Source organism: Cucurbita pepo, chromosome 14, assembly GCF_057944985.1.
Source record: "Cucurbita pepo subsp. pepo isolate OVF chromosome 14, ASM5794498v1, whole genome shotgun sequence".
NCBI lineage: Eukaryota > Viridiplantae > Streptophyta > Magnoliopsida > Cucurbitales > Cucurbitaceae > Cucurbita > Cucurbita pepo.
Window position 1 is genome coordinate 6,891,500 of NC_141811.1, and position 21,455 is coordinate 6,912,954.

Genomic DNA, 21,455 nt, shown 5'->3' on the forward strand with positions numbered 1-21,455 from the left:
TGGTATGATATTGTCCCATTTGAGAATAAGCTCTCCTGACTTTGCTTTGAGCTTCCTCAAAAGACCTCATATGGATGAAGAGAGTATTCTTTATCTATAAACCCACTATCATTCCCTAAATTAACAAAGTCCAGGTAAAGATCCATAATCGGAATGAAGATTCTTTTCTCTAACAATAATCCAAAACAGTGTGGAGAGAAATCAAAGCATCATGTAAGAATGGGAACATTTAAATTGCAGAGAGTTCCCATTGAAGAGAACAGCCAAACAAGCTACAATTCCATGGAGAAGTTTTCTTCCTTAACCTCAACTTTATACTTTTAAATTATAATTTATTATGCAAAATATATACATACAACATATATTACAAGGGCCTGATTGATCAGAAAGTAGAAGCGGAATCGCATCAGAACAAGAACGGAGTCGGAGAAAATGCCGGGATCACGACTGGAATCGATGCCGGACTTCGCCTGAGAGAGGGAAAATAACAGAAAGATTCGTTTCAGATGTCGCTTTCATTTCACAGATCTTTACGGTTTCGATAATGATACGGAAGATTCACGAAATCACAAACGTACGTACCTGAAATCGTTACTGTTACTACGGCCGTTAACTCCTCTGGCCTCTCCGTCTCGAGATCCGCTTTTCCTCTTCACCGATCGTTCCGATTCCGCCGTCTGATCATCGCTCTTCTCTCTCTCCCTCAACACCAGAACTACCTTATCCTCCGAGATCGCTCCTAGCGACGGCTTCCAATCGGCAGCTAGTTTTGCCGCTGAAGGCAACAACGCACCTCGTTTTCTCCGCCGGTGTTTTCTAGTGGTAATCGGAGCCAGAGATTTCATCTCCTCGACGCCCGGCGCCGCCGTAGCCTCCGGATTCTCCAGGCGAGACATATTCACCGGCACGCAGCAAGAAACGAACTCAAAAAGGAATTTCATCGGGAAACTAACCGCCGTGCAAGTCTCTCGGTGTGAAGAGAGTGGTCAGAACGAGAACGAAGGCTCTGATCCGACTCCGAGAAAGAGGCGAAGTTGAAAGTACCAAAAATTGACAATCTGTATCAAAAACTGAAGCGGCAGGAGTCCATTCTCCACTCCGGCGTCCGTAGTAGAATCCCGGGAACTTGTGGTGGTGGTGGTGGTGAGTTTCCCCAGTGGAGGGGAGTTGATTCTGAACTTATAGAAAACCGTTGGCCATTGGTTTCCCTGTGGGTACATTTGCATTAGCCTTGTATAAATTACCAAAACATTCTTCATTCCCTTTTCCGTAGTCACAATTGCATGGGCTTTTTGGGCATTTACACTTACCCTATAGTTTTCCCACCATCTGTTGGTCATTAATTATTGATGTGATAGCTTAGATATTATCATGAATTAAAATATTTTAGTTTGGAAGCAAACACATTTACATTTTTATCAATATTTTCTTAATTAATGATTGGAGAAGAAGAGAAGAAGAAATAGGAGAGAAGAAGAAATAGGAGAGAAGATGAAATAGGAGAGAGACAAAAAGAAAACAGAAACGTACAAATGTGTGAACTCAAAGAACACACAATAACTGCGTTTAAACTTCCAACCAAAACTTTTGTCCTCAAATGATGACAAACCATATACAATTTAAATTCCCCAATGTCTCCTATTTTTCCTTCTTACTAATTGCTTCAACAATAAGGCAAATAGCATGTGGTTTTCTTTTTTTCTTTTTTTCTTTTTTTCTTTTTTTTTTTCTTTCTTGCCTGTTTTATTCTAATATCCCCACTCTTTTTCTGTTACTACAAAACCTTCCTTCAAATTGTTAAAAACTTATTCACTTCCAATATAGTAGGAGTTAGGAGCTCAATAATCTTCTAGATTATATTTTTATTTTTAACAAAATTTTAAATTTTATTTTAACCTTAATTTTTGACCTTATAAAAAAAAATAGTTAGTTTAATGGTTTCATTACGTTCACATTTTTTTTTTTATAATAAATGAGAAAAGGTTTTAATGTACCTAGGGCTTCTAAATTCCCCTGCCACCTTGCTATCTTTATGAGTTCCTTATGTCGTCTAACTACATCGCAGTTAATGCAATCGACTTCAGCTAGATTAGTGAGTCGTGTAATCAACGACCATTTTGCACAGTTTGAAGGATACTCAAGTTAGTTGCCTGCACCTAACTATGTTATGGCCTCTGTAACCGTCCAAACCCACCGTTAGTAAATATTGTCATCTTTGAGCTTTACCTTTCGAGCTTCTTCTCAAGGTTCTTAAAACGCATCGGCTAGGGAGAGGTTTCCACACTCTTATAAAGACTGTTTTGTTTTCCTCTCCAACCGATGTGGGATCTCACAATTCACCCTCCTTCGAGGCCCAGCAACCTCGTTGACACTCGTTTCTCTCTCCAATTCATGTCGTTTTCCTTCTCAAAATCGATGTAAGATCTCACAAACCCTATTCAATTTTTGGGCCAATTCTTCTCTGACTACTTTCATTTATCATTATCGAGAGCTTTCCAATCCAAGATAAAAGTTTATTTATGAGAAACCAATAGAAATTGAAATGAGATATGATATCACAAGTCTGTTTGTCCAGCTAATGTTGATTATGATATAAATTTGTGGGTCTAATCTTATACAATGACATTTCAAGAGAAGAGAAGAGGCCTACAAGTGAAACCAAAATTGGGACAATGGGATATTTAACTGTCTTTTTCTTTTTTTTTCTGTCTTTTTTTCCTTCCTAATTAAAATTTTCCTAATCAAATTATTAGTCATGAGATTAAGGTTGAATAGATATATTCAAATTATTTAATTATTATATATTTTTAGATAAAGATCATAGTTAAGAAAAAATGAGATGTTCATTTATTATTATTATTATCTCATTTACGGGAAGAGTTGGATAAAGAATAAGGAAGATTTTTTCTTCGTTAGCTAAACCAGAAAAGATTATATTTCTCGTCTTTTATCTTTTTAAATTTTTTTAATATATATATTTAATATGTTTTATAATATTTAAAATTTAATAATTAATGACATAGGATATTCAATAATTTTTTTTTTCTTTTTAATGGAGTTCCAACTATGCATTGAATATGGTTAGTTTAGTGCATTTAGATTAGATAATATTAAATTAAATGCCAATCATTTATTGCGTTAATTAAATGCTAATTACCACTTGTGTTACTCAAATATTAATGTGGAAGCTTATCTTTGTCGATTAATAATTGCCCCTAATTATTTTTAATTACATTATTTGATTTATTTCATAATTTCACACCCAAAATTATCAGTTGACTAATCCATAATCATGAATTCAGCTCAATTGTCGGGGTTTATATAATATTTTATTATGTTTATGGGCTAGTAGAACAAGAGTTGAACCCTGGACCTCTTGAAAAACTTAATGAGTGTCTTGTGGGTGTGGTTAAGGAGTTTTCATTCATCCTCTAATTTATTCTTGTTTGAATGAAAGTAAACTGCTAGAGAATCTAAGAATAGTGTTCATAACGGTATAGTAAGAACTATGGGTTGGAACAAACATCGGGATTGTGCTTCAAGTACCTATGAGATATAGGTTAATGATCATGGCGATGATGAAGAGACTAATAGAACATATAAAGAAGATACCTTAGAACCTTAAGAACAAACTATAAGAATTAACCATTGTGTTAGGGCTAAGGAAAGAGAACCTTACGATTTACATATCATGACCCTAAGTTGAGTTCAGGTGAACCAAGTAAACCTAAGAAAAACCTATAACATGGGAATAAACTCTTAAGTATGAATAAGACATCATATAAACGAACAATCCAACCAATAACATAAGACTTAAGAACGAAACTAAGAATTATAATCAAGCTACTTACTAAGTACTTTTATACCCATATATGTTACTTTAATCTTTTTCGAGGAGAAGGCGAGAATGAGTTGCAAAGCTATAGAAGTCAAACTAGATTGATGTCTTAACATTTTAGATGCTATGTAATTTACATAATTAGTTGAATTCCCAAGCTTGATTTGAATCGTTTGAAAATTCAAAATCTCCTATTAAATAGGTCCCCATGGATTGAAAATATTAGAATTATTGGGAGAGGGAGACAAAAATTGAATCAAAATGGTAAAATTGGGTCTAAAAGGTGGGTCGGTTTCGGCCGTCGGTTACCGATCCAACTGAATCAACCGGGACCAATTCACTTTAACCGTTCCTTCTTTGTAGCGACAGCTCCTGCCTTTACCAACACAGTTCTTCCTCTCGTTGATTCTTCTCCTACAAGCTTTGTTAGCCTCCAGCAATCTTGTACATCTTTCTACGGACAAATGTCAGCGAGAATGTTGGGCTTTGAAGGGGGGAGGGGGGTGAATTGTGAGATCTTCTCTCAAAGATGCGTTTAAAAACCTTAAGGAGAAATTTGAAAGGAAAAGCAAAAAGAAGACAATACCCGCTAGTAATACAAAGTCTGTTCTTCTCCCAACCTTCCCAAACTACAAAAATGCTTGTGTTTTAAGGAAGCTTTCAGACGATGGTAGGAAGGTGGGCAAAGGTGAGAGAAGCAATTGTTCCTAGAGGAATGGATTTCATAAACTCCATAACAGCAATCCCATTATTCATAGTAACATACATATATTCTCTATGCAAACAAACACAGAGAATCACTTTAAAAAGTTCAACAGATTTGCTAAGATAAAGTACCTCCCTCCCTTATACTATCAATTACATTACTGCCCAACTCTGCCTCCAGCACAATGTGTTGAGACAGAGAGTCTAAATTCGCTTGAACACTACAATCATAATAACCATGATTGCCAACCCCGTAATAGATGTTCCCAAATTCATTTCAGGGGTCGAACTTTGGGCGTTCCCTTTATGATCTGATTCAGAACCACTCCCTGCAGCTAAAGATCCATACCAGTTTGGAACAAAATTTGGTATTTTAGTAGCCACTTCAACAGCTGAATTTTTCAGGTTTCTGAGCTTTTCCACACAGCCGGAACCAAATTTTCGAGCCTTCATGGTTATGCTTTCTTTATGATCTGATCCATCAGCACTTTCCATAGCTGCAGATCCATGCAACAACCCTGGAAGATGACTTGGTATATTACTCACCATTTTAATTACGAAATCTTTCATATTCCTCAGCTTTTTAACCACGCGTGCTCCTGATTCCCCCTCTTGGGTAACATCTCCTTCATCCTCGGTACCAGAACCTTAATGAAATTTAACTTCATCAAGTTTTGCAGCAGAAATAACATAGTTTCAGCCCCAAAAAACTAAATTGGATTCAAAAGAAATGAACATTTTGATTACTGGTTTTGTATGTCTGGATGAGTTCCTTGACATCAGGATTCTCAAGCACAGCGTTGAATACATTTTGGTCACAGGCGACGCCGGAAACAATATTCTGGAGAACAAATGGAACGATAATAGATCCATTGAACCTCAGTGCCGTGGTAATTAATCAAAATTAATGCGTTAAAATTAATTACCTGGATTTTAGAGCTACAGCACAGCAAACGGAATGCTTCGCGAACATGTTCACGCCCTGGATTCCTTGCATCGTTCTCCATGATTACACCAAATCCGTTATCCACCGTCTCATTGTTCAGAGACAGAGCAATTCCCGGTATCAATGAGGTATCTGATTCAAAGTATTTAGGCGACGACAGACACATCCTGGAAATTTTAAAAAAAAAAATGTATACAGAGTTCCGAGAAAATGACAAAAATCGTGTAACGGAAAACGAAGAATGCAATCAAATAAATTGGCAATAGAATGAGATGGAACTTTGGCGGATCTTACGCATCCAAGACCTCCTTCAACTCAGCGGTGGCTTCCTTAGCTTCTTCAAAACTAGGAACACCTCCGAATACGAGTCTAGGGAGTGGCTCTCCGGCCTCCATGACTAGGTCGTTGTCGTCGGCGACGATAGGGTTGGGAGAGAGGGGCGAGTAGGAGGAAGTGAGAGCAGAAAATGAAGCAGAGGATGCATAGCAGTGTTCCGGCGATTGAAGGGGCGGAGTTCTTTGAAAACGGCGTCTGAGAACTCCGACTTCAGCTGCGACCATAGACGCGCCTCTGGCAAGTCCGGTTAGCATGATTACGGAGAGTGATGAGGCGAAAGCGTGAACTGAAGTGTGTATTCCCTTTCAAACCCTAATGACTGTTGAAGTGAAGCGATGACAATGGAGACTTATGAAAGGGAGGACAGACTCGAGACCGGAATATAACAACTTCGCGACTAAGTTATTACTCTTTAGTCTTAGTCTTTATTTATTATTATTATTTTCTTTTTTTCTTTTTCTTTTTTTATTATGCTTTTCCTTGTTCTTTATTCTGTGGGACCTACACCTCCTTCCCTTCTCATTCCTGATATAGATTGCATTGATAAATTTTTTTGGTTGAGTTGTTAATTTTTTTTTTTTTTTAATTATTTAAAAAATCTAATAATTAAACACACGAAGTTCGTTAAGATGAGCCGAATGGGAAAAAAAAGTTATCATTGGTCGATATTTTACAAAGACTTGCCAGGAGAGTTGTATGTTGGGTTCGAGAAGGATGAATTACTTCCGAGAAGGAATCTAATTCTCTCCCAATTGGTTGGACCATAGGTGTGATTATTTACTTCACGAGCCAAGTCTTTGGTTCAAGTCCAAGTCCGCCCAACTACGCCAAAGAAAAGAATAAAATAAGCAAATTTTATTGGAGAGGAAGTCAACCACTTAGTGTTTTGAACTCTACAACTCATCTACTTACCCTATGTAAAAAAAAATAATAAAAAAAAGAAAGGGAATTTTGTCTCACGAAATCGAAATTAATTACCTGTAGGTGCCGGCTCCCACATTTTTTTTTACCCTCCCAAAGCTAATTTTGACTTTATCGAAGGTATTTAAGGTTAGTATAATTCTTGATTACTTAGTTTAAGTTAATTCAAGTTAGGAACTAGAATTATTGGAGAAATTAGGTGAATATTTCTAATATGGTGAAGTGTCTCCATATAGATTGAAACAAATTCTGAAGGGCCAAGTCAAGCCAACTTTGAAAATAAGATAGAAATTCAGTTAAGATCAACCAAGTAAGTGACTCTATTTGCGGTTGAAAAAATTGTTTTATGTAGGATGACATATGTCCAATGGCCTTGCACGTGTCATATGTGTGATATGCTTTTTCATGTGATGTTATGATTGTGTCTTTATAAGATAAGCTAAATGATATGATGGTATTAATGAAATGTTAAGTTATGTATTGATAAGCTATATAATGTATATGTATGAGATGCCCTGATGCACTATGATATATTATGACATGTTATGATATGTTTTGAAATAAACGAAAGCTACGGAGCACAACCTCATGCCATGATTTGAAAGTCATATTGTGAATGAAATTATTTATAAAAGTTTATTCCTGCATATTACTAAATGTGATATGTGTGGAAAGAATGGGGTTGTCTTACATAATTTGTTAAGCCACCATAAAATGTATGGAGACCTTACGCATATTTGTATGTTCATGTGCATTGCATACTTCCCCTTATGATGAGTACAGATGTGTACATTACGAGACAAAAATGACCATCATGCATAGCTTACATGTAACGCCCCTAATTTTCTAAACCTAATTAGGGACGTCATCCATGCATACATAATTCATTACGTGTAAGCTCATCATAAATAACCTTAGACAAACACAACAAGTCTTTCATAGAGGTTCATAAATTCAAAAACAAACCTATCTCCGAAAATAAAACCTTCAATAACTGAATTCAAAATAAATCTAAATAAAACATCCTAAAAATATTCCCTCTCCAACTTTCATGGTGTCCTCAGCTCCGCCGTCAACTGTACATTGGCGCCTTGTCTTTACCTGAAAAATGTAGGTAGCACGTGGCTTTAATATTTTATGAAATACTCAGTAAGTCACCCCACTGTTGGGGTTAGAAATGCAAACACATGCAACATATGAGCGGGACCTAACTTTTCATAAGCTTTACATAGCCTTGGGCGCTTTTCTATTCCGGGTAGGGTTGTGTGTGTGGTACTCCTTCACATACAATCCATGTACGAGTACATAGGCCCACCAGGCGGGCTCGTATCATACCCCCTGGGCTTGACTTGGTCGGGCACACGTGTTACACGTCGCCGGACACTACAAAACAGAAAAGGGCCCGCATGATATCATGACGAACATAAATATCGTAATTCATTCTTTCGTATCATAAAGGGGAAGAATCCCGATGCACGTGACATACATATATGCATGAGGTCCCTTAACATATCTAACATGGCATTACATAAGCATCGCTAACATCGCATATACGCTTTTTACATTACATGGCATCTCACATGACTTACATTACATGGCATATTACATAACATGAAAGTACAGTCCAATTGCATAAGCATCTCATGACATGACTCGATAATACTACGTATATCTATGACATCGATCAACATTTTCATGGCGTATATTACTAACATATCATTCATAACTTCACATAACATAAACAGTCAACAGTCAACATAATCCATTATGCTTCATAGCATAAACAGTCACATAATTCATACATCATATAGTCATATCACATAATAAAACATGGTGCATGCAAGGGTCACAGGGCACACACCATCATACAACACGTAGTAAACTAACTCCAATAGCAAGGTCACTTATCTCGATGGCCTTGGCCAAAGTCACTCACAACAAGCTAATCCCAATGGTTAAATGTCCTATAATAACCACATAAAAACTTAGGAACCTTTCATAACATGCCTTAGCTAAATCTTATGCTATTTATCAAAATAAACTCCTAACCCAATTTGTCTTTGACAGTTAGGAACCATACTAACCTCAGATGGTAAAACTAAGGACAGAATGGCTTGGGAAGGGCCAAAAACTTGGAATCGATATATTATAGTGATACCGAGCCGACCAACTAAGCTGACAAGCTGAGCCACGGGATTTGACGGAGCCGAGCAGCTGTACACGTCAAGCCGAGCCGAGAGCACGCGTGCGAAGCCAAGACCAAGGCTGCAGCGCGCGTCCGTATTAGGCCGAAACGCACGGGCCTACGTTCGTCCGTGGGCCGGTTCAGAGGCTGAAACCCGATCCGACTCTATGTCTTCTTCGCCCAAACCTTCACGAAAACCCTAATCTGATGTGCCCTCGCTGCCGACGACACAATCCCTTCCGATTTCGATGACGGTCACGTGGCGTCCTCCTCCTTCGCTTCCGACGGTTTGCCCCCTTTGACGTAGCGATTCCGACGTCGACGCTAACTTCCACTCAACTCTTCCTCCAAAAGAGTAACACAATTGATTTCGAGAACTCGCCGAACAAGAAACTACCCAGTGAACCAACTCACACGTTTTTTCGGCTCACACTCTCGATTTTTTCCGTACTCTTAAACACCCTCGAAAATAGAAACAAGTTTGGACAGCAAAAGTCGTTTTTAAGGAAGGAGAAGAGTTGAATATAGGAATATAAAAGGTTTTCATAACTTGGTAATAACTCTTGGTTGAAAACTGCACATTTTCCCAAGAATAAATGCAAATCTTAATCAAATAACGCAAAAATGGAAAATTTTGAATTGTTACATTAGAGGAGGTAGCCCGACCAAGAGGGGGTGTGCGATCCTGCGTAGTGGACCCATGCTCACACGTGTGGGTCATGTGTAGAGAAATACTACACATCTAATTTGTCCGAATTGGAGAGCCACCTAAGAGAAAACATAATTTTAAATCATAGGTCCGATCATTCTACATGTGTTTGCATAACCCGATCCCAATAATGGGGTCACTTTAAGAGTATTTCTTAAAATACTTATTTTTATAGTTCAAGTAAAAACAAGACACCTTTGTACGAATGTTGTCACGTTGAAGACCATGAAACTTATGTTAAAATAATGAATTATTTATATGTAATAGGACTTTTAATGCAATTTTAATGCGAACGTTTAAATTCATAACATTGGTTTTATAAATTATTTGGAAACTAAAAAGATGACTAAGAATCTATTTTAGTATCTTTCATAAATATTATTTTATAAAAATTTGTTCCTCTCCCTTTGGAATAATTCACAATAATGATAAGAATAAATTGAAAATGTAGGAAGTGAGCCCTTGAAGCTTGAAAGAATCCCAATAAACACCAACAGCTTAACGACAAATACTTGGAATTTATTTTATATTTATTGGGAGTCCTTTATTTACTTTTCCATCCCCAAATTTCTCCCTCCATTTTAAAATTATTGTTTCAATTCATTCCCCAACAAAAGCAACCTACCAATACAATCATTCTCAATCATTAAATACAACAAAAATGGCCAATTAATAAATTCTCTTTCTCATTAATTTTTTTTAAATATAATTATAACAATTTATATTTTTAATAATTGTTGGCAACAAGGGGGTAATTATTGTTTATCTAATATTCAAATCAAAACAAATCCAAATCCCATTAATCAAGGATTATTGGAAAATAAAATTAAAAATAAACAAATAAATAAAACCACATATTCCCAATAAAGCCTACGTTCCCGCAAAATCAATTAATTTATAAATTCATAATAATAATAATAATAACCAAACTTATGTGTTTCTTACTCAACTAATTATATATTAAAAGAAAAAAAAAAACAAAATTTAATTAACCAAAAATGAAAAAGACAAAATTGCCCTCATCTGAGAGCTTCAAATCCTTTCTCCTCCCTCACATGATGCAGCGGAAGCTCTGCGAATCCCAATCCCACGCGAAAATCAAAACCCATATTAAAAAATGGGAGACGCAAAAGACAAGAACGGGAAATTAGAACAATACCTGTAGATTGAGGGTTGCAGGTGGGGGGGTCTTCGAAGAGTGAAAGGGAGAGTTGCTTATGAGCGAGGCCAATGTCAAAGAGAATAAGGCCGGATTTAGGGTCATCCACGATTATGTCCTTCACTGGAAGCCATACAAACAGCTCCTCCTGTGTCAGGCCTTGGACGCCGATCAGACTTCCGTAGCTCAGATTAGCCTTAACCACGCTCTCATACAGAACCCTGTTCTCGAATTTTGTCAGACAAGGGCCGTCCAGGAACACTTCCAGAAGCCCGCTTTCAGAGAGGGAGTAGGATTTTACCTCCCTCGGAATAAGCCCCGCCGGCAGCCCCTTCGACCGGAGGAGGTCGTGGATGGTGGAGGAGAGACTAAGGGATTGTGGAACACAGAGAAGGATGAGGTAAATTGTGTAATAGAAGAAGGCGGCCATCGCGGATTTCGAGAGAAATGAGATTTTAAGAGCAGAGGGTTGTTGTTTTGTTCAATGGGGAACCTGTTGATTTTACCATTATGCCCTCTACTGCAACACCCCCCCACGGCCCACTCTTTCCATGTCTGGCCCACTGGCCGTCCAGCCTTCTTCACTCGGCCCACATCTATAACACATGTCGTCTGGCTCTGATACAATTTGTATTAACAGATAATGTCTGGTTTTGAAACCGATCATCTCTTATTATATATCTGACCAAGAGGTAGCTTCAATCTCTCACCCGAGTATTGAAAACTTAATTAAAAAAATATTATTTATGAACAAATAATTTATTTTTAATACTATTATGAATAATTATGTTGTTGGCCGTGTAACTATTTTTATTTTAAAATAAATTTTTTGAAATTATGGATAGAAATCGGATAATAGCTGAATTAAAAAAAAAAAAAAAAAAAATTAGGTTTTAATAAATTTGGGATGCAATCAGATAGTTTATTACATAAATAAAAATGAGATGGAAGTGATAAAATGTAAGAAATGGAAATCAGAGGTCAAGCTTGAAGGGAACTCCAGTGGCCGGAAGCCAAGTATGGCCGGCGATGAGTCTCCGGACGGTGAACTTAGAGGCCACATTTCGGGTTGTAATGGCATGAAAACCAGGCCATCTGACTCGAAGCCGGGTGGAGGCTCTGGGCCCAAAGTTACGATACTCCCCATAATACAACGTATCTTGAGCAAATCTAGTACCTTGCCACGCCAACCAACCCATTGGGCTCACCAAGCTATCAATATAGCTTCTCATGATGACGGTCCGCGAGTACTTCTTCCAGGGCCGCCCCAAGTACGTCTTCACAGACCCAATCATGGGCTGCAAATCAGCCGCCGCCCGTATTTGCGAGTTGTGGATCGAGATTCCGCTGTTCTGAAATGGGTCCTCTCGGCCCTGCGCGGTGATCACGTTCACTTGCCCCTTTAAAGGCCTTCGCACGTAAATCAAGCAGTTTTGTAGAACCACTGCCGCGTTCCCAAAAATAAAGTCGATTGTACCGTATACGTAGCATTGCTTGTAGAATTGTCTCTGTGACAGCACCATGAGTGTGTCTTGGTAGCCCTCGAAGCTGCACCGATGGAACACCGATAGGTCCGATGATGACCGTAGTGCCACTGCTTGCCCCATTCTTGGTCCGGCTGTGTTCACAAATCTTATACCTCGAGCCATGAACCCTGGACCTTGGATACCTGATGCCAAAAATATTTAATACTAACTTATAAATTTACCATATATGTCATATTATACCTGTGCCAAAAATATTTAGTACTAAATTATATAGGTCATATTTAACCGCATACCTAAAATATTTAGTACTAAATTATATAGGTCATATTTAACCGCATACCTGCGGTTGCAGAATTGAAGGTGGTGAAGCCGGCGGCGACGCTTCTTCCGCTTGTAATCACCGTAAATCTAATCCCATCTCCGACCAGCATTATGTTCCCATTATCATTCCCAACTTCAATGTTTTCTTTATAAACCCCACGCTTTATGTAAATTACAAAGCGGCTTCTCCCACGCCTTCTCGCGGCGGCGTTGATTGCCGCCTGAACCGTCCTAAATTTGCCAGACCCATCTTTCGCCACCACCAAATGAGCTCTAACCCTCGCCGACTGCAACAATTTCCGATCACCAGTGAAAACCCATGTGGGAAACCCATTTTGATATTCCTCTGTTCCCGTTGTTCTGCTTTTAGTCTCTTCCTCTAAGAATCTCCCATTAATGGCCAAACAATTGCTAATCATCTTGGAAACATTCTGACATTTGATGGGAGTAATAAAATCCGTGACATTGAGATCCGCCGCGCCGGAGCTGCACATATCGATGTTAGTGAGAGCAGAACTGAGCCAAGTTTGCGCATCGAAATCCGTACAATGCCGGAGGCGAGTACCAGCGTCGAGACATTGGATAGTACGGTTTAATTGAAAAACGGTATCGTTATAGAGGTTGAAGCAGTCGGTCCAAGCGGCTCTCTGGCGAGTGGTTTTACAGGTGGGACCGAATCGGGACACGTAATTTTGAGCCTTGGCGGCTCCTTCCAACGTGGTTTTGATCGCCAATTTCCTAAACTCGAGTCGATTTTGGGGTGGAGATTTGAGGGGTGACATGAAGAAAATGCAAACCTTAGGATGCGGCGTCGTATTGCACCATTTGTTGATGGTGTTGCCGCTGGTTTTTGTGGGTGAAGAAGAGGAATTAGAAAGAAGAGCGAAAAGGGCTATGGAGAAAAATGCTATTTGGATGTGAGGAGCCATTAATTCCGGCGAATTCGAGCTCTGCTAAGATATTTTTGGATTGGAAGGAAGGAAGATGGAATGATGATAATGACAGGAAACAGAAGATGGGATTCTTCTTCTTCTTCTTCTTCATCTTCTTCTTCTTATTGTTCGAATTGTTTTTTAAGACGAAAAAGAATTAATTATTTTTGCGTAGCATTTGAACTGACAATGTATGTCAGAAAGTGGTGGGAGCAGGTTTGAGAAACAAGGAAAGATTGTTTTTATTTTAGGATTTTATTTTATTGTTTTAATTATGATATGATTTATATAAGAATACCAACCCATCTATATGGTCCATCAATGCTCTCTCTTTTCAAGTTTATTACCTTCCAATTCACTCTAATATCTTATATACTAACTATTTATAATTAATTTTTAAAATAGTTTTATTAAAATCATTTGAGAATAATTATTAATATTATAGTTAAACAAACTTAATGCATATTATTTATAGTATTAATGAAGGAAAATAATATAGTATTTTTATTAATGAAGGAAAATCAAATTAAAATTTAAGGTATAATATTTTTATTAATAAATTAGTATAATGATATAAGATTTTTAAGTATATTTCATTTAATATAATTTATTTGTGGTAAACTAAATATTTATAATTAAAATTTTATATAATTTTATTAAAATCATTTATTTAAGAATAATTATTAAGATTATTATCAAATAAATTTTAAAAATTAAAAAATTATATTTAATTATAAATATAATTTTCTATATTTAATTATCTAAAAATTAAATAATATAATAAAATTATTAAAAATTCTAATAATATTTTTCTATGTACATATTCAATTCTCGGACAACTTTTTACTGGCATCATAGACAAAACCTTGAACCGAACTTGAAATCCTTAAATAATACTAAAAATTTGGATGACTTTAATAATGGCACTTTTGAGGTACCCTTCCTTACAATTCATACATTTATCATGACAAAATATTAAGAAACGTAGACTTCCTTCTCAAACAAACTTATTATTTTAGCTTTTAATAAAACTATTTGATTCAAAATTAAATTATTTAAGATGGTATTAAAAAAAAATAATAATAGAAACTTAAGCTTTGATTTATGAATTTAATAACTTTTTAAGTCAAGTTGGTTTTCGTAGCATTTAAGATAAACAAACTCTTAATTTAAATAAACTAACCAAATCTATCAAAACTATCCAAATACTTTATCATTCATTATTATCTTAATATAAGCAGATTGGATCTCTAAGTTTTGTGGAATTAAATTCAAAAATTAAAATGTGGGACACCCATGTGATACATTTTAAAATATACTTCCAATTTTAATTTTTTTTTTTTTTAAGTCTACGTATTTTTAATAAATCTAAATTTAATCATTTTAAATCAAATTTATCCATTTTTATTAAATAATAATCATAATAATTTTCGCACCTAAATATATTTTTATAATTCATAAAAAATGTTAATGGTAATGTTTTAAGATTTATTGAAGGTAAAATGAATAATTTGAATATTTAAATGTATATTTAACAAAGATCATGAATATAATATAGGCTATGCTTGAAGATGAAGTATTGATTAATATATGAATAGGGTTCCACTTATTATTTGATAATTATTCAACAAGTTATCAGATGCCTTTCACATTTGGCTTACTATAGAATTATTTGAGCAACTACGTCATCATAACAAGGTGTCGTCATAGCATTATATATAAAGAGTTAAAATACGATATCTTGGGCCACAATTTAAGCTACTTGAATCACTTATCAAACTATAAAAAATAATGAACGGTAACGGTCGAGAATTGAAAATTTAAAATGTTTAGAACACCTAATAATTTTATTAATCAGTCTAGAAGTTGATTAATTATTTGATGTTATAGTTTAATTTTTAATGTTTCCATGTGAAGAAAGAATATAATTTAGAGAGGAAATATAAAATATTAAACTGTTCAGACTAATTTTGACCTAAGAGGTAGAGTTGATGGGATAATAAATGCAAGACCTAATCTTGGTTTACTATTAAGAAATAATTGAAGATTTGTCCAAGTTTGCCTTTTGAAATCTTGATCCATTGTGTATTATTATGAGTATTATGTAATAATAACGTTATTATGTTTCAATGTTATGAGTATTACAATGAAAACACCTTGGTTTTAATAAGCATTGTTTAGTTCTAAACTTAAACAAGTAATAGCGTCTTTAATCCATATACCCGTAACGACATACACAAACTCAAATCAAGGACTAACACAACATTTTTTTATTGAATATGTAATAACCAAAAATAAATAAATAAAAGTTGTTCCACATCGATTAAGTTGATGATCCTGTTGGGAGGGAGTCCCACGTTGGCTAATTTAAGGAATGATCATGAGTTTATAAGTAAAGAATACATCTCCATTGGTATGAGGTCTTTTGGAGAAGCCCAAAACAAAGCCGTGAGAGTTTATGTTCAAAGTGGACAATATCATACCATGGAGATCCGTGATTCCTAACCTGGTATCAGAGTCATGCCTTTAACTTAGTCATGTTATACTTTGTTCGAGTGGAGGAGGAATACTATAGGAATACATATAGTACTAAATTCGTCCAACCAAGTCAGTGGCTCCACTATCGATTTGGTTGGACGAATTATATTATGTATGATGATGTGTGCCCGTGGCCCCTGCTCATGTCATATATGTTATGGTGTGGTATGCTATGTTATGCCACATTTTACTATGATAAGCTATCTATTTTGTGATCATTCTATGTTGTATAAAGTTGTTGTGGAAATATGATACATAAACCTCACTACACCCTGAAAGCTAAGCTATGTATGAAACAATATATAGGAATTATGTATGCGTAATTCACAAACTTACTATGTTATAGATGAATAGGTCTTGCATCATACATAAAGCCAGGATTATAAATTGTGGGGACCTCTCTATTATGACGAGTACGGACGCGTATCATGACTTATGCTTTACAATGTTATGTTCACCATGATGTTATGTGGAGCCTTTCCCTCAGTGGTGTTCGGTATAGAGACCGTTAGCGAGTGCTAGTCAGACGAGTCAGGTCAAGGGGGTGTGGGAGTATGCTTGGTGAGCCCATACTTACACGCGTAGGTCATGTGTAGAGACAAAGTACTACACATCCAACCTTAGTTAGACTGGAAAGCTACCTAAGACTATGTTAATATGAAATGTTAAAACGATAAGTTTCACCATGTTGCATGTGTTTGCATTTTCTAACCTCAATAGTGGGGTTACCTAACGAGGATTTCTTAAAACTCTTATATTTCAAGTAAATGTAAGGCACTTATATATGGATGACGACCCATGAAATAGTGTTAGGGTAGCTGAATTTATATCTATTTTATATTTTTTAAGTAGATAAAAGATTGTTTTATTTAAATTTCAGGTTATTTATTTATTTTTATTTTGTTTTAAGAATTTTATTTCAAAGGAAAGTACATGATGTCATAAGAACCCTTTTAAATTAAAGAGGTTTCCACCTTTACAATCATGCAATGTATGTGATATCGACTTTGTTTTTAACAGAAAAGTTAAGTCGTCGCAGATTATATGAAATATATTAACTCGTTATTAAATCAGTCTTGTTTTATTCTAGAATTTGCTCAATCAATTAAAATGCAGCTGCTATGTAAGTCAGCTGCTATGATATGTAAGTCAGCTGCTATGTGGGGTGGGATTAAATACGCCACCCACAAGCGCCACATGTCGCCTTCTATTCGTCCACACATTGACCCAAAATTTCCTTTTTTATTTTCAAATAACATGCGGCCACGTGTCAGCTTTCGGGTGGTTCATATTGTGCCACGTCATGGACAATTCAGCCTGTTGAATGCCACGGCATACAAAATCCGACCTTAGAGCATCGCATACATGATCCTCATAATTAATCATTTTTTTTTAGCACGAAAAAGAAAAACGTTGAGTAGATATGCATTTACAACAGCTTCGAACTTATAAATAATTTCATATTTAACTTCCGTGGAAAGGAAACTATGCTTGAAGGTGACTGACTTTAGTCCATGATGAACCTAACATATCATTAGTACGACTAACACTCCTCTCCGCTATGCATAATGCATTCCACATGTCTAGGTTTCACGATTTTTTTCCGACATGGATATGCAGTAGATTACGAACACTCGTAGATAAGGAGGGTCTAAATTATGTGGCAGGATTTTCAAACAGAGGAAGTTACATGGGAATGAGAGGACGATATGAGGGAGGAATACCTTTTGTTATTCCAAATATAAGATACTTTCAAGGTGTAACGACCCTAGATTTCCACTAATCTAAAGTGGCTACTGTCATCTTAACCTAAGCTCTTATGTGGAATTTAACTCTTGTAACATCATCGTTAAATTATAATTTCATCTTAAAAGCATAATATCATCATTAAAACACTGTCATGGTCTTATGTGTTCGAAAATATAATTAAAAACATGATGAATAATTTAAAACATGATATGCATAACGACCTATTCTAACCTAAATCTAAGAATTTAAAAATGCTACTAGCCTATGCACGTGTCATAGTCTCTTATGCAATGTCGTCGTTAGCCGTACAGAGACGTCTTGCCTTTACTTGAAAATGATGTAGCACACGGCCTGAGTATTTCGAGAAATACTCAGTAATTGACCCCACTATTGGAGCCGTAAAAATGCAAACACATGCAAGATATGCTCTAGGGACCTATTGTTAAAGACATCATAGGGGTAGCCTCTAGTCCGAACTAATGTGGATGTGTAGTACTTCCCTACACACGACCAACACGTGCAAGCGTGAATCCCCAGGCAATTCGCACCCCCTGAACCCATCACAGTCGAGCTAGCTGTTCGTAACGACGCCTGGAGATCAATAGACCCTTGAGTGTCATGCGCGACATGATCACCATCATTATCATAGTGTTCGCGTCCGTACTCATCTTTATATTACAAAAAGTAATATATGTGCATTAGTCCTTCTACTTTCCTCATCATTAACATTAACTAGGGTTTTGTACTAGGAAAATCATCATCATAATGCAATATGACATTCAAAATATACTTCTCATCTTAATATGGAAAATAACATGGTATTAAGGAAATACCATCATCCTACGTGTCAAACTAGCATGCGTTGTCATTATCATACAATGTCATCATATAATGCATCATAATTATTGTAAATATCATAAAGCATCATCATATAACTCATTCACGTTATCATATGTCATACATCATAAGTCATCATCAAGCATCATATATGTAAAGCATAAATGACATGTGCAGGAGCCACTAAGCACCTGTAGTCATACAACAAACAATTGTTCATTCTATTCTATAGTAAGGCTACTTACTTGGTTGGCCTTAGCTGTAGTTTCCCTAAATTTGAGTATGTGAGTCTTTTGTTCCTCGAAGTTACTCCAAATGTCGCAGGAAGTTGTTTCCTAGTAGGTTGTCCATTTCGTTCATTAGTATTTCACAATTCTAATATAGTTTAACTTGAATTAGGGCATCATACTAACCTTAATTACCTTAATTAGAGTCAAAATTAGCCTCAAGTGGAAAATGATATATTTTCCCTTTACCGAGCAGAGGAGCCAATTTTGGAGCTGCAGAGCCGAGTGAGCCAAGTAGAGCTGTTTAAGCCACTGGAGCGAGGGATTGTCTGGCTGCAGGCGCGACACGTGTCACCGTGGGAGAGGAATGCGTCATGATCTACTTCTCGGGTCAAGGCCCGGGTTCGGGTTGTTGATTTGGGTGTGCTGGTCGCAATACTGGACTGGTCGCAGGCGTGGGCAGAAGCGATGGAGTTGGGTCTCGGGTATGGGCTTCTGTGTTTTTGGACTGCAGGTACTCTCGAGTGTTGGCTGTAGACGCGTGCGCTGGACAAAGGGAGTTGGATCTAGGCTGAAACGTATGTTGGACTTCGGGCTGCAAATACGGGTATTGGGCGAGGGTGCAGGCTTGGGTAGCTGGGTCGACAGTTTGTATATCTGATCTTTCTTCGCCTGTATTCTTCGATACGTCACATGTACGTATATATGTCTTGTACGAAAAGTATGAAAATATCATGTTAATCGTAAGTCGAGAATGTGCAATTGCCTTATTTATTTAGAATGCAAATATTAATATTGTAAATAGCTTCATGTCTTTTATGTCTTAGGAAGGTTTTCTATCTTATGAAATGTATAAGATTATATATGATTAGTCCTGTGATTCTTTCTTCTTATTTTAGTTTAGTGTTGTGAAATCCTTTTCTACAATATTTACTTTTGATAAGAAAAAAATATACGAACAAGTACGTTTAAGCTTGGAGATAAAATTTTATAATTTATAATTTTAATTTTTTCATTTATTGGAATCCAAATTGATGAAAGTAAGAGGGTGTTTTTGGGCTTTTTTGTTTCTGTCTATTATAATTGATTTACTTATGGAAGAGAACTGATGAGAGAGGCTTGCTCATCCACAGAACAAGGAGAAGAAAAAAAAGGAGGAGATGGTAATTTGTCGGTCTTATGAAATTCATGAAAATAACTTAGTTGACCTTCAAGCTCACTACAATATAAAATATTATATTTTTCAAAGATGCTCGTGACGTATAAGTCGAGGAAGAACTTGTGATGTTATCAAGAAAAGAAGCACCATAAATAATAAATCAATTGTCTCACCACCTCTCTCGCTATCTATCTTTATTTCTCTGTTTATGAAGTATGAATACATAGTTTTGCCTTATTTATTTTAGAATGTAAATGTTAATATTGTAAATAGGTTCGTGTGTTACTTAGGAATGTTTTCTACCTTATAAAATATATAAGATATATATAATCGGTGGTGCGATTCTTTCTTTTGATTCTAGTTTAGTGTTTTCAAATACTTTTCTAGAATATGTACAGTAAAAAAAGACATATGAAAAAATATGTTAGAATTTGAAGATAAAATTTATAATTTATGATTTTAATCTTTTCAATGTGTTTCTCTGTTTTTTTTTTTTTATCCATTATCTTTGATTTACTTATGCAAGAAAATCAAGGCTTGCACATCCGATGGAAGAGAACATCGGCAGAGAGACGCAATGCATTGTTGAGGTAGTTAGTTAGTATTTTTCCTTGTTATTAGTTAGTTTGTTAGTTACCTTTTCTTGTTATTAATTTTGATGGATTTCTCCTAAAAAGGGATTGTACCCCATCAATAATAAAGGATTATTTTTGGTATCTTTGTAAAGTCATTGAAATTTACCGTTAACATTTGGTATCAGAGCGGGTTAGGATCCAAGACAAGAGTGATCCAAGAGAGTGATCCAAAAGAGTGATCCAAGAGTGATCCAAGAGAGTGATCCAAGAGTGTGATCCAAGAGAGTGATCCAAGAGAGTGATCCAAGAAAGAAGATGAGCAACGACAAAATACTCTCCAAGATCCCACAGTTTGATGGTCACTATGACCATTGGAGTGAACTGATGGAAAACCTCTTGCGTGCCAAGGGTTTGTGGAGTCTAGTGGAAGAGGGTTACACCGAACCGACAGAGGGAATCGAAATGACTGCAGCGCAGAAAAGGAATCTTGATGAGTTCAAGATGAAGGATCATCAAGTGAAGCACTACCTGTTCCAAGCAATTGATCGGGTTGTGTTTGAACAGATCTTGAATCGTAAAACATCCAAGAACATTTGGGATTCGATGAAGAAAAAGTTTGGAGGCAACGAAAGAGTGAAGCAGTCTCTTCTCCAAACTTTAAGAAGAGACTTTGAGGTTCTTGAAATGAAGAACGAAGAGAACATTGATGATTATTTTGGAAGAGTAATGGCTGTCTCCAATAAGATGAGAAGCAACGGAGAAGACATGTCAGATTCGAAGATTGTTGAGAAAATACTTCAAACTCTGACGGACAAATTCACATATGTGGTG

The 21,455-nt window shown here is 36.2% G+C and overlaps 4 protein-coding genes across 5 annotated transcripts; all 4 read right to left on the reverse strand.

Moving 5' to 3' along the window:
- Nucleotides 1-212: 212 nt before the first annotated feature.
- On the reverse strand, nucleotides 213-1,158 carry LOC111783825 (uncharacterized). The gene is made up of 2 exons (XM_023664668.2): nucleotides 583-1,158; nucleotides 213-470 (listed from the first exon to the last, which is right to left on the reverse strand). The coding sequence occupies exons 1-2, from the start codon at nucleotides 939-941 to the stop codon at nucleotides 407-409; spliced, it is 423 nt and encodes a 140-aa protein (XP_023520436.1). The 5' UTR covers nucleotides 942-1,158; the 3' UTR covers nucleotides 213-406.
- Nucleotides 1,159-4,558: 3,400 nt separating this feature from the next.
- Nucleotides 4,559-6,226, reverse strand: LOC111783835 (uncharacterized). The gene is made up of 4 exons (XM_023664682.2): nucleotides 5,784-6,226; nucleotides 5,470-5,656; nucleotides 5,291-5,384; nucleotides 4,559-5,190 (listed from the first exon to the last, which is right to left on the reverse strand). The coding sequence occupies exons 1-4, from the start codon at nucleotides 6,077-6,079 to the stop codon at nucleotides 4,748-4,750; spliced, it is 1,020 nt and encodes a 339-aa protein (XP_023520450.2). The 5' UTR covers nucleotides 6,080-6,226; the 3' UTR covers nucleotides 4,559-4,747.
- A 4,158-nt stretch (nucleotides 6,227-10,384) lies between these two features.
- Nucleotides 10,385-11,244, reverse strand: LOC147789420 (uncharacterized). The gene is made up of 2 exons (XM_087117638.1): nucleotides 10,800-11,244; nucleotides 10,385-10,712 (listed from the first exon to the last, which is right to left on the reverse strand). Exons 1-2 carry the CDS (start codon nucleotides 11,227-11,229, stop codon nucleotides 10,660-10,662), a joined length of 483 nt encoding a protein of 160 aa, XP_086973764.1. The 5' UTR covers nucleotides 11,230-11,244; the 3' UTR covers nucleotides 10,385-10,659.
- A 427-nt stretch (nucleotides 11,245-11,671) lies between these two features.
- Nucleotides 11,672-13,749, reverse strand: LOC111783828 (putative pectinesterase/pectinesterase inhibitor 33). Of its 2 annotated transcripts, none has more exons than XM_087117330.1 (2): nucleotides 12,627-13,749; nucleotides 11,672-12,459 (listed from the first exon to the last, which is right to left on the reverse strand). In XM_087117330.1, exons 1-2 carry the CDS (start codon nucleotides 13,534-13,536, stop codon nucleotides 11,774-11,776), a joined length of 1,596 nt encoding a protein of 531 aa, XP_086973456.1. In that variant the 5' UTR covers nucleotides 13,537-13,749; the 3' UTR covers nucleotides 11,672-11,773. The 2 variants fall into 2 exon arrangements, with proteins under 2 accessions (XP_086973456.1, XP_023520442.2); XM_023664674.2 differs by having other exon boundaries at nucleotides 11,672-12,468; nucleotides 12,627-13,744.
- Between the last annotated feature and the right edge of the window lie 7,706 nt (nucleotides 13,750-21,455).